This window comes from Mus caroli, unplaced genomic scaffold (genome assembly GCF_978045245.1).
Source record: "Mus caroli unplaced genomic scaffold, Mus_caroli_1 scaffold_8, whole genome shotgun sequence".
Classification (NCBI taxonomy): domain Eukaryota; kingdom Metazoa; phylum Chordata; class Mammalia; order Rodentia; family Muridae; genus Mus; species Mus caroli.
The window spans coordinates 101526179-101538418 of record NW_028227263.1 but is presented as its reverse complement, the minus strand read 5'-3'; the positions used below and the strand labels follow the sequence as shown (position 1 = coordinate 101538418).

General features: G+C 55.7%; 3 protein-coding genes across 3 annotated transcripts; 2 read left to right on the top strand and 1 right to left on the bottom strand.

The window, feature by feature from the left end:
• Positions 1 to 51: 51 nt before the first annotated feature.
• On the top strand, positions 52 to 2823 carry Rpl18 (ribosomal protein L18). Its single transcript, XM_021166946.3, has 6 exons — positions 52 to 156; positions 1265 to 1351; positions 1546 to 1653; positions 1927 to 2025; positions 2303 to 2496; positions 2710 to 2823. The coding sequence occupies exons 1-6, from the start codon at positions 154 to 156 to the stop codon at positions 2783 to 2785; spliced, it is 567 nt and encodes a 188-aa protein (XP_021022605.1). The 5' UTR covers positions 52 to 153; the 3' UTR covers positions 2786 to 2823.
• A 411-nt stretch (positions 2824 to 3234) lies between these two features.
• Positions 3235 to 11988, top strand: Sack1e (scaffolding CK1 anchoring protein E). Its single transcript, XM_021167993.2, has 5 exons — positions 3235 to 4613; positions 5405 to 5572; positions 5819 to 5943; positions 8805 to 9249; positions 11316 to 11988. Exons 1-5 carry the CDS (start codon positions 4140 to 4142, stop codon positions 11547 to 11549), a joined length of 1446 nt encoding a protein of 481 aa, XP_021023652.1. The 5' UTR covers positions 3235 to 4139; the 3' UTR covers positions 11550 to 11988.
• On the bottom strand, positions 7114 to 7780 carry Spaca4 (sperm acrosome associated 4). The gene has a single exon (XM_021167994.2). It carries the CDS (start codon positions 7571 to 7573, stop codon positions 7190 to 7192), a length of 384 nt encoding a protein of 127 aa, XP_021023653.1. The 5' UTR covers positions 7574 to 7780; the 3' UTR covers positions 7114 to 7189.
• Positions 11989 to 12240: the final 252 nt, after the last annotated feature.

Genomic DNA, 12240 nt, shown 5'->3' with positions numbered 1-12240 from the left:
CGCTCATGTGACGTCACCCGTGCACCACAGAGACGCTAGTTCTGGGTAGAGTGTCCCGCATTGCGTCACGAGTGCGTCTCGCAGGCCGCTCTTTCCCCGCCCACTCCGGCGCGGTTCCGTCTTTCCGGACCTGGCTGAGCAGGAGGCGCCATCATGGTAAGCTCGCTGAGCGGCCTCCCCGAGTGGCCCATCCGCTGCCATCCTCAGCAAGTCCCGCTCGTAGCGCGACGGAGGGGTGCATGCGGTGCCAAGGGGAACTGCGGGACAGGCTAGGGCCTTCGATCGGGACTTGCCGGAGCCGGTGGCCGGCCCCGGGCGCCTCCCGAGGCTCGTCGTCTTCCTTTCAAAGTTTGGTTCTATGAGCCAGGCTGATTGCAGCTCCCAGTGAGTCCATTCCGGCCTCGAGCCCACGGCCGCTCCCTCGCACCAATCTTTCGAGTGCTGGGGTTCCAGGCGGGATCGCTGCTCCCAGTGTCCCTGTTTCCTAACTTGCCATTGGGAAGTTGAGTGCTACGATGAGCGGAGCCACTACACGTTGCCGGGTTTGGGGACAAGCGGACGTCAGTCCTTCCCGGGACAGTGCTACTAGTGTGTTTGGTGTGTAGTAATCCTGTCCCTGCCCTGTGTGTTGGGAAGACGTTCATGAAGAGCCTTGAAGGTGCAGTGAAACCGCTGTTAGTATCTCAGTAACTACTTATGGATGCTCACGGCTTGGGAAACAAGTGGGGGAGAAAATTAACCGGAGCACTTTGTCTTTCTAGGGTTGTTTTGAAGTAGGTAGTGCAAGGCTTTGTCACAAACATGTCTCCACGTCTAGAATGTACTGTTGGCTTCTTTTTGACTGTTCTCCAGATTGGGAGCTAGTTTTGAAAACAAAAATAGAAGCTAACATTTTTACAGGGATCTGAACTCCCATCCATACTGGGCCCAGAACCAGGGCCTTTACATGCTAAGCAAGAGCTCTAAGGGACTCTGAGCCAGCCGCATGTCTTGTGCAGCTCAGTTTTTACTCCGAGACAGTGTTTCAGTGAGTTTCTGGACTCTGGGAGGAATGGTTCCAAGCCGAGACAAAAGCATCACTTGTGTGTGTTAAGTGAACTTGTCAGTGGGTGGGAAATGTCTTCTTCCTCTAGTTTGAATCCTTTGGGGTTTGTATTGTCGACTCAGTAGCCTAAAAGTTACAGATACAAACAGGTATAAATATCATCAAAGATACAGGGCACTGGTTCTGATAATTGGCTCCATGGTGGTTCACCTCCCACAGGGTGTTGACATTCGCCACAACAAGGACCGAAAGGTTCGGCGCAAGGAGCCCAAGAGCCAGGACATCTACCTGCGGCTGCTTGTCAAGGTAAGCCCGGGGTGCTACACCAAATTACAGCTCCCAAAATGAGTGGGGTGGGGAGAGGAGGAGCCTGGACACAATGCCCCAACCCCCCACATCACCAGGAGTTGAGCGGGATGGGAGAGCTGTGTTAGGGTCCTGGCTTGGGGGTGGGGTGGGGGCAGGCAGTCCCATGCTCAATCTTTTCCTTTCCCTTGCAGCTGTACAGGTTTTTGGCCAGAAGGACCAACTCCACCTTCAATCAGGTTGTGCTGAAGAGGTTGTTCATGAGCCGAACCAACCGGCCACCTCTGTCCCTGTCCCGGATGGTTAGTAGTCAGAAGGCGCGTCACACATTGGGGGGGGTAAGGCCAGCAGAGGATGCTCTGTGCTTTGGCCTCTCTACTTTGCCTCTCCAAGTGATAAGCCCTTGGTCTTTTTCTACCTGGGGATTTCTCTGACCTGGGTCACTTCTGAGGTTGGAGAGAGAGATTCCAAATCAGTGATAGCTGGCAAGCTTTTGGGGCCCTGTCACTGGAGGGAGGTCGGCTTCAGCCAGTGGGGGTCTTGGCTGTTTGGTTTAACCGGCTTGCCCCCGTCAGATACGAAAGATGAAGCTTCCTGGCCGGGAGAACAAGACTGCTGTGGTTGTGGGGACGGTCACAGATGATGTGCGGATTCTGGAAGTTCCCAAGCTGAAGGTAAGTGACCAGCGTGGGCCCAAGGGACATGTCTCCGGCCAATTGGGGGGCTTTGCTATGTGCCGGTGCTACCCTGCCATGGGAGCTGTAATCAAAGCTGCTCTTCGTTGTGTCCCTCACCACTGCAGAATGATGCTTTGGAGTCCATTTGCACTGAAAGCATTGAGGGTGCTTGCCATCTCCTGGGGAGACTTTAGTGGCAGTTGTTTATCAGAGTCCGCCACTGGGGGGGGGGGCGTGTGACAATCCCCACAGCCTCTGGTGTGTGCCTTCTCAGGTGTGTGCACTGCGGGTGAGCAGCAGGGCCCGGAGTCGCATCCTCAAGGCTGGGGGGAAGATCCTCACCTTTGACCAGCTGGCCCTGGAGTCTCCCAAGGGCCGGGGCACTGTGCTCCTGTCTGGTCCTCGGAAGGGCCGAGAGGTGTACCGACATTTTGGCAAGGCCCCAGGAACCCCACACAGCCATACCAAGTGAGTATCAAGAGCTTTGGCCTCTGGTAGTTGTTACCCATAGTGGCCACTAGGATGTTGAGTTCACTGGATGGGGGGTGGTCACAACTTTGGGCTAGCCAGGGCCTTTGCCACTTCTGAGGGGTGGATGGTTACTGCGAAGGCTGTTTCCAGTGTGACAGGTCCTAGTAGCCAATGAGCTGGGCTTCTCTAACCTTCCTCCTTTCCCCACAGACCCTATGTCCGTTCCAAGGGCCGGAAGTTTGAGCGCGCCAGAGGCCGAAGGGCCAGCAGAGGCTACAAAAACTAACCCTGGATCTTACTGTTAATTAAAAAAGCATTGGATGATGATGGTCCTCTGTGTTCATTCATGAAGTTGGAATGGGGCAGGGTGGGATGAGGGCCACTAGTGGTGACAGCATTTGATTGGAAGTCAGTACAGACCCATTTTGGGGGGGAGGGGGTGGGGCCTGCCCTGCACCTGGGCTGCCTGTGCCCGAGCCCCGCCTCTGCTGGGTGTTATGTTCGACTGCTTCCTCCTAGGATTAGCTTTTCCCAAGACCTTGGTGTAGGGGGATGTGGGGGAAGGCGTGGGAACAGGTGAGGCCCTGCCTCTGCCAGTCTCTGAGCAAGATGCCCAGTAGTCCCTCCCCCACTGTTTGCACAAGGGGCTGTGTCCTGACAATTGCTCCCCGATGGGTGGAGAGCTGAGCTGCACAGGAGGAAGTCAGAAGCTCCTGAGCTGGCCCTCAGCCTCAGACCGGGCCAAAGCCTGGGGTCTGTAGACGGGGAGGCCTGGTTGTGTGGTGCCAGTTGGCTGGAACCTAATTCAGGCTTCACAGGTACATAGTTTCTGTCCAGGAAGTAGGGTACAGCCTGAAGATTGAGGCTGGCAAGAAACCCAGGCTAGGTTCTCAATCGATTGGAGGACAATACTCATGGCTGCTAACATCTTGGACTGGTTTTGAGGCTCACAGCCAAGGTAGACTTCAGACTTCAATACCTTGAAGATCCTCACTGAAGGAGACTGGCAAGTGTCTGGGGAGGAGGCAGGGGATAGGTTCTTTCTGACCCTGTGGCAGGCAGAACTGGGAGAAAGATTAGCCTGTGGGAGCTGGGGTGGTGGGCAAGAAAGTTTACTCAGAAACTACGTCCTGCTGAGATTAATCTCCATGCAATGAAAGGGAGGGAAGAGTGGGTCAGATACCATAGATAAGCCAAAGTGGCAGGCTCTCAAGCCATTGGTTACAAGCAGTAGGGTGACCAAGGACAGGCAAGCAGCCATTTAGCAGAAAATGCTTAGGCTGATAGCCAGACCTGTCAGGGCAGCCAGGTCATCCTGACAGGCCTGGAGCAGCCAAGAACCACCTAAAGCTGCCGTGGCTCCAAGTCAGAGGTGGTCCTGTCCTGCGGTTTGGCAGAGGCAAAATGGGAGATGGCTGACTGGCAGGTAGTCAGCAGGCACATGTGATCAGAGCCATGGTGTAAGGGTATGGAGAGTCTGTAGGGACTGAGTCGGGCAGCTTCAGGGAGCTGTGCGGATGTTTACAGACCTACCCTGGGGGCTTTGGGTGGCCGCATAATATCACAGGACCCCAGATGGTCTCTCCAAAAGCCATCTAGACCCTCCAGGACCTGGCCTCTGGAGGCCTTGTGTGGTTTGAATGGCAGCCTCCCAGCTGGCTGCGCTGGAAGGAGAGGAGTTGGGGGCTAGCGAACCAGCCCTAACGAAGGCCAGCCCTGCCGTCTTGTACTCTGAGGGCCAGCGGCTGGCACTTGAAGCCCTGCTGAGCAGTGGCGAGGAGACTTTCTGGGCCTGCGTGCAGCAGGAGAGGTTGCCCCCCTTTCTGAGTGCAGATGAGGCTCAGGCCCTGGCCACGGCTGCTGAAGACTGGCTAGTACCAAGCCAGGAGCCTGGTGCAGCAGGCACGGGAACAGCCATCACTGATGGGGACGTGGACAGCCTGACCTACTGGCCGAGGCAATCTGAGGAGCCAGCACCCCTGCTGCGGCTTGGCTGGCCTGAAGACACTGCCTGGAAGGGCATCACCCGGGCGCAACTCTACACCCAGCCACCAGGCGAGGGCCAACCACCCATTAAAGAGTTGGTACACCAGGAAATCCAGGCTGCTCAAAAGGTGGGTGTCCCCGCCTCCCCTCCCCTTGACCAGTACCTAGGCTTTACCTATTCCCCATACCCTCCTGGAATTTGCAAGGCTGTACACGTGCTCCTCTGGACCTGGAGCCCAGGCTTTATCCTTTGCCCTTCAGACCTGGAGGCCTCTTACTCCCTGAGATTTGGTATCCACACTTCTGGAGCTAAGTGGTGACCATTTGTCAGTCAGCCCCTTTCACACCAAATCAGAGACACCTAGCTTCCTCCAGGAAAGCCCTGGGGGTAGTTCCCTGCCCTGTAGCCGCCCCACTCCTGCCCCTCCGATGCCCTATTCCTTAGGTAGCAATCTTGGGATTTCTGTGGCTCCAGTGCCAGGTGGTCTACACGGGTTAATATGTGCAGCCTTCCAAGAGTGGAGGTCATGGTGAAACAGGCTCGATGCAGCTGAAGCTCACTATTCGCAGTGACCTGGGTGATGAGTCATGCCACCATAACCGTCTGCCTACAAGGCACACCTTAGTGGCCTAGGCTTCCTGGTCACCAGCACCCAGCCCTAACCTGGAGCCGTGGACCTTTGGCGTTCTCAAGGACAATCTGTGGGCAATAATCTGTGGGGTTAAAGATGAGTTTTCAGCAGCTGGAAACTGGTCTCCTAGAAGGGCAGCCTGGTTCCCTGCAGGGAAGAGTCAGGGTGGGTGTCACCCTGCCACCCTGAGCATCCCATAGAAGCCAGGTCTTGAAGCCTGTGTCTCCACAGCATCCTACCCCCAGTGCCACAGTCCCCCATCCTATGTCTACCCCTATCCCCCCTAGCTAGTGGCTGTAGTCATGGATGTCTTCACCGACCCTGACCTACTCAGAGACATGGTGGATGCTGCTACACGCCGATGGATTCCTGTCTATTTACTGCTTGACCACCAGCATCTGCCTGCCTTCCTGGCACTAGCCCAGCAGTTAGGGGTGAACCTGTGGACCACTGAGGTAGGAGCCAGGCCAGAGCCATCTAAATGTCCCTAATCCACAGAGGGGGACATTTCCGTGGGTCGCTAGATCATTGGGGTTCCCTGAGATCTGAAACCCATGCCACTGGGGGTTGGGAGTTGGGGGGGGGGGGTGTCCTGGATCTTTGATCCAGAACTAGTTATCCTCAAATCTAAGATTTGGTATCAATGGCCCTGGGGATGCTGGGACAGTATCGATGGCATCATAGAATATGCCCTTTCCCAGAACCTGGATATCCGGACCGTGCAGGGCCACACCTTCCAGAGCCGCAGGCGACGGCAGGTGAGCGGCCATGTGCGGGAGAAGTTCGTGCTCCTGGACGGTGACAGGGTCATCTCGGGATCCTACAGGTGTGTCCCCTCATGACACCCTGTGCTCAGCCCTCCCTCTCGACATGCTCAGATGATGGGGGAGGGGTTGCAATGGGGGAGGGGTTGCGATGGGGGAGCATCCTTTCTGGGTCTCTGGGCTCCGCACTCATTTCTACAATGGTTCCACATACTCACCCAGGAGAGGAGGTGTTCTGCCACAGAGAACACTTAGGGCTGTCTCTGCTGTTGGCCAGGTGAGTGGCCTTGTGAATCCCAACTTGGGAAGCTGAGGCTGGGCTCTGAGTGCCAGATAGGTGGATTCAGATCCTAACCCTGCCAGCTCCTAGCTGTGTGCCTTCAGGCAACTTACTCCCCTTTCCTGTGCTGCCTGTCAGAATGAGATGCTAGGGATCAGACTATTGTGGGCTCCCATCAACTCTGTGTACTGAGCCTCATCCCTGCCTCCACCCAGCAGATAATCAGTGGTGTGTCCCTTACCCATTCTCAACATCATGCCAATCCCAGAATCCTCCAGACACAGCCAAGTACCCAGGGTGAAGAGGTGCTGACCAGGAACCGCTATTCCGGAAGGGTACGGAAGGCCACACTCAACAGATTTGTGGCCACAGCTGCCTGCGTTCATGTGGCCAGTGGTGGGAACGTGCGTTTCTAACAAGTCCCCACGCAGCACTGACACTGCGGGTCCTGTTCACCCTTTGAGACCCCGCCTCCATCCCTGAGACATACTGCTTTGGAGTGACACTATCATCCTGGCGCTGCCAGAGGACAGAGCGGGGTAGCCAACACATGACCTAGGTGCTTCAAAGCTGGATGTGGTGACACACAACAGAGAGAAGATCACAGAGGAGGCTGTCCTTAGCTGTGCAGAGAATTTGAGGCCCTTCTGGCATACAGGGAACCCTGCCTCAAAAATCATTCCTGTTCACCAAAAAAAAAAAAAAAAGTCCTCTGAAATCCCATCGGATATTGATTTTTACCGCATGTCACGAACTCTCAGGTGACACCAACATAAAGAAAGCAGCATCCGCGTAAATGTGGAAAGATGTGCGTCCTAGAACCAATGGGGCACAGCAGAGCCGTGAGAGCCACAGGCTGTGCCCCACACGAAGGCAAGCCAGGGGCTTTGCCAGCCCGCCTCCCACGGTCCTGGAATGGAGGAAGCCAGGGGCCACAGGAGGTAGACTGCGCCTCTGGCCATTTAATGGGGGAAAGGGATGAAGGCAGAAGCCCGGGGCACAGCCCTAGGCCCTGCAGTTCTTGTGGGTCACAGCCAGTATTGAAGCAGCAGCAACAGGCCCAGGAGCAGCTGCAGACCCAGTGACAGGCTGGTAGCCCCTGTGGAAAGGTCAGCGCCCCTATTGCAAAGGTGGCCAGAACAGCAGGTGGTGGTGAGACTGTATGTGAGGCCCATGTAGCTGATGGGTTCCTCGCGGCCACAGCTGGTGGAGTGCACGCAGCCTTTGTTGATGATGGGCCCCACACCCTGGGCTACTCCGTGGCCTGTGAAGCAATCTTCGTCATCCCCACAGTGCATGTGTGTGCCAGGGCACCGAGCGGAGTCAGTCAGCTCGCAGAAGACGCAGTCCTTGATGCCTGTCGCACCTGGGCAAAGAACCAACACCAGAAGCAGTGGCCAGCCAAGGACCATGGTGGCCTGGCGGCGTGGATAGCACCCAAGCCAGGCCGGGGGCTTCCTTGACCTCCTGGATGGCCGAGTGTGACCTCCTGGAATACCTCCTGCCCCTCGTCCTGGCCTTGGGGGTCAGCAGTTGGAGTGTTTCGGGTTCCCGATACAACGTGTCCTTTTCAGGAGCTCTTCAGTCCTCGGGTTGGAGATGGGCCAGCACCCCCTGCTCACAAGCCTTTGGGCCATGGAACTCAGTGACCTCACAGACACTCAGGGTTCTTGGATAGCTGAGGGTGGGGGAGGGGAGGTAGCCTGGTCCACCACAGGCTGGGGGAACCAAGACCCTTCACCTGGCAAGTTAAGGATGCTTGAAGGATAATCCCATAACGCCGACACGTTGGCTCGGCCCACCCACAGCAACCTCACTTTACCGATGGCCCACTGAGGCCATAGGGTATTGCTTGATGCATTCAAGACCCATGTATGTTCAAATTTGCCCTGGAGGTGTTAGAGCCCTGGTCACGTGACACGGAGGACAGGTACCACCCTCTGCAGCCGGTGGGCCCCATGTTCTGCGTGAGATGTGCTTCTTGGATCCTGGTGTACAGTGCACATGCTTAACAAGTGCAACCTTTCTGGTAAACCTGTGGAAATGGTCCTGCGGGTATTAGAAGACCACCCTCATGATAAACTGCGACTCTGAGCTGTCCCTCAGTGGGGCAGAGCAGAGCCCATGTTTCCGGTCATCTAGCTTTAGGTGGTCACGATAACATTTTCCTGGGTTTTGTTGTTTGTTTGCGTTTGTTTTTTTTTTGTTTTTTCGAGTCAGGGTTTCTCTGTTTAGCCCTGGCTGTCCTGGAACTCACTTTGTAGACCAGGCTGGCCTCGAACTCAGAAATCCACCTGCCTCTGCCTCCCGAGTGCTGGGATTAAAGGCGTGCGCCACCACGCCCGGCCGTTTGTTTGCGTTTGTTTTGAGATCGTCTCATGTAGCCTAGGCTTTTCTGGAACAACGTAGCCGAGGCTGGCCTTGAACTCCTAATCCTCCTGTCTCAGCCTCCTGAGTGCTATGCTAGGGTTACAGGCTTCTATTACCATGTTATCCCCAGGTTGGTTGTGACTAGCAGCAAGGCAGATACTTTTTGTCCTCTTCACCAAGGGAGCTGAGGCCTGTGAGATCGTGTCCTAAGGTCACAGGGCCTGGGGTAGCTGCCACCCCACACAGCTCCTGACTGTCACCTTCCATCCCTAGCTTCACATGGAGTGACTCACGCCTACACCGGAGCCTGGTGACCTTGCTCACAGGAGAAATTGCAGATGCCTTCAGCCAGGAGTTCCGTGTCCTGTATGCGGCCTCCAGGCCACTCTCCACAGCTCCGGCTCGAAGCCCTTTGTTCAGTCCTCCTGAGGGCCCACAGCTGCCCCGAAGCCCACACCGTGTGGCCCTGCGCTGTCCTGTGGCCCCTGTGGCCCCATTGCTGTCTGATGGGCCTTTGGCTCAACGCCTGGCTGCCTGTCACATCCTCGAGCGGGACAGACGGGAGAACCCCACCACCACGGGGCCAGCTCTCAGTGACATCTTGAGGAGTGTACAGCGCATCAGGACAGCCAGTGGTCCCCCGACCCGACCCAGCCGCTCCCTATGGGACCTTAGCCGCCTGTCCCAGCTCTCTGGCTCCAGTGATGGTGAAAATGAGGTAAGACCCCCTGCTGAGGACTGAGGCACAGAAGCCAAGAGATGGGGGCCCTGCTGGGATACCAGAAGCGGGGAAAGTGGGAAGCACTTGTCATTTTGAAAGAGAGTTGTAGAGCTGAGGCTGGCCTTCAACTGATTCTCCTGCCTCCACATTCCTTGTATTGGGATGACAGGCATGCACCACTATGCCTGACTAAGTTGGTTAAACTTAACCTACCTATTTCACAGATGGGGAAACTGAGGCACCTGAGAGGAGTTGGAACTTAGCTCTGTTTCCCCAAAGGACTTGTTGGCGTCCTACATCTGTCTGACTATCCTGAGGGTGTTGGGGAAATGGAGGGGGTGGGGGGTGAGGGGAACTGAGAATCCCTCTGCAGTTGTATGGAGAGTGAGGGTAAGGCTGAGCCCAGTTTAGCTGCTTGGATAGACCTGGGCTGGAAATGGCTGTCTGTGAGCCTCAGTTTCTCTCTGTGTGAGTCATGTTGTTGCATGAGAAGAAGCAGAGCCGTGTGGGAGAGACAAGTAGCCTCACCCAGGATGCAGGCCGAGGGAGTTATATCCCTCAGTGAGCTAACCCTTTCTGGCCTCAGCTTCCCAATCTGTTCCCTGGTAACTGGAGCAGAATCATTTCTGTCAGCTTTGTCAATGAAGTTAGACCTAAAGGAAAAGGAGTGGAGTGGCCAGGTCAAGGTCCTTGCCTCGCCTCCGTCTGGGGTTCTCCTCCCTTGGCAAATATTTGTTCCCCTGGATGGCCATAGCTGCTTCCTGCTCTTCCCCAGCTCCACGGCAAGAGGGAAGGCATCCCATGTGGGTCTGGGGTTTCAGGCTCCCCACTTATGTCCCCCAGGCTCTGGAGGCTTCCTTTCATCTTCCTCATCTCCTCTACTGGCATCTCTCCCTCCTCTCTCTACCTGTCATCCCTCCTCCCCTTCCTATTCCCTCCCCTCCCCTCTCTTCCATCTCCTTCCAAGTACCTTCCATCCACCTCTTCCCTTACCTTCTCCCTCCTCCACCTCTAACTCCTCCCTCCTCCATCTCTAACTCCTCCCTCCTCCACCTCTAACTCCTCCCTCCTCCATCTCTAACTCCTCCCTCCTACATCTCTAACTCCTCCCTCCTCCACCTCTAACTCCTCCCTCCTCCATCTCTAACTCCTCCCTCCTCCACCTCTAACTCCTTCCTCCTCCACCTCTAACTCCTCCCTCCTCCATCTCTAACTCCTCCCTCCTCCACCTCTAACTCCTCCCTCCTCCATCTCTAACTCCTCCCTTCTCCACCTCTAACTCCTCCCTCCTCCATCTCTAACTCCTCCCTCCTCCATCTCTAACTCCTCCCTCCTCCATCTCTAACTCCTCCCTCCTCCATCTCTAACTCCTCCCTCCTCCATCTCTAACTCCTCCCTCCTCCATCTCTAACTCCTCCCTCCTCCACCTCTAACTCCTCCCTCCTCCATCTCTAACTCCTCCCTCCTCCACCTCTAACTCCTCCCTCCTCCATCTCTAACTCCTATGTCTCTCCCTCTAAATCTCCTCCTTCCCCTCCCTTCCTACTTCCTTGTCTCTCACCCTTTGTCCCTTTTCCCTTGTCTCTGGGCCCCAAGATATTCTCTCCTCCTCTTGTGTATGTGTGTCCCCGTGTATGTAGGAGTGTTTGCTGGTGTGTGCCTATTGAGGTCAGATGTCAATCCCGAGGGGGTCTTCCTGCCTCTCTTCCACCTTACCGTTTAAGACATGTCTCTCACTGTTCTTGGAGCTGGCTGTTGCTGATAGCCTGGCTGCCAGGCAGCCTTGGAGACTCGGGATCCATCTGTCCCTGTCTTCCAGCACTAGGGTTACAGATTCTTATTGACGGTCTCAACATTCTTCCCCCCTTATTTTGAGATGGGGTTTAATGTGGTCCTGGCAGGTCTTAGGCTTCTGATCTTCCTGCTGCCGTGCCACCTCCTCAGTGTCCATCATGACTGCTCTATATCATGCTGAGGCTCAACCCCAGGGCCTTTGACGCTAGCACCCCACCAGCTCAGCCCCAGCAACTACTCACCTTTTTTTTTTTTTTTTTTCTTCACAGTCCAAGAAGTCCTGGGTCTCCAAGGACACTCCAGCCAGGGCCCTGATGAGGCAGCGGGGCACTGGAGGTGGGCCCAGAGCTGAGATGGATTTCCGGTCACAGCCCTGGGGTGGCCCCCTACCCTCGATTCCAGCCCGCCGCCTGCGTTACCTATCCCCAGCCCAAAGGAGATTGGGGGACAATGCCACTACATCAGACTGGGCCTCTGGCTCAGGCTCTGGAAGGAGACGCTGACAGAAACCCTGGCCAGATGTGGCTGGCCAGCCATGAGTCTAGTTTAGAGCCCTAACCAGACATTGGCTGTATGTGAGGCCTCTAGTCTAGGATTTTGGCAGCAGAAGGAAATGGTCTTAATTGCTCTAGAATTGGGTGAGCTCACCAGAGCTAAGGGCTTGGTGTTGCCATCTGGGAAATGGGCAGAGAGGTCCAGAGCAGCAGACAGGACTGCTGCAGAGACAGGCTCAGCTGCCTCACCATGTACTGTATAAAGAGATAGTGGGTCAACCCCACGACAGAGAAGACATAGATAAAGTTGAGTCCAGGAGAGGAAAATTAATGGGGGTAGAGGTTAAGGGGTGGGGGGTGATGGGCAAAGCTGAAAAAAACAAACATCTGGAAAGTATTGGGGATACTGAGACACTGGACTGTGTCTGGAGTTTCCTGTGGGAGCTAAGGGAGGGCTTCAGAGCGTGTCCCTGTATTTCTACTCGGATTAAACTCCAACAGCACAGACATGCGTCTCCACGGCCTTCCTGCCCCATCCCCTCCTGCTCCAGAGTCCAGCCTCCAGCATCCCCCCAAGCTCTTCTTCAGACCCAGGGTTCCCCTCAGGTCTAGGGGTCCAGGCTTATGGGACAGTAGAGCTGGCTGGCATCCTGACTTCAAGCTCAGTGCTGGGCTCCTGGCCCCTTGTATCTTGTGTTGT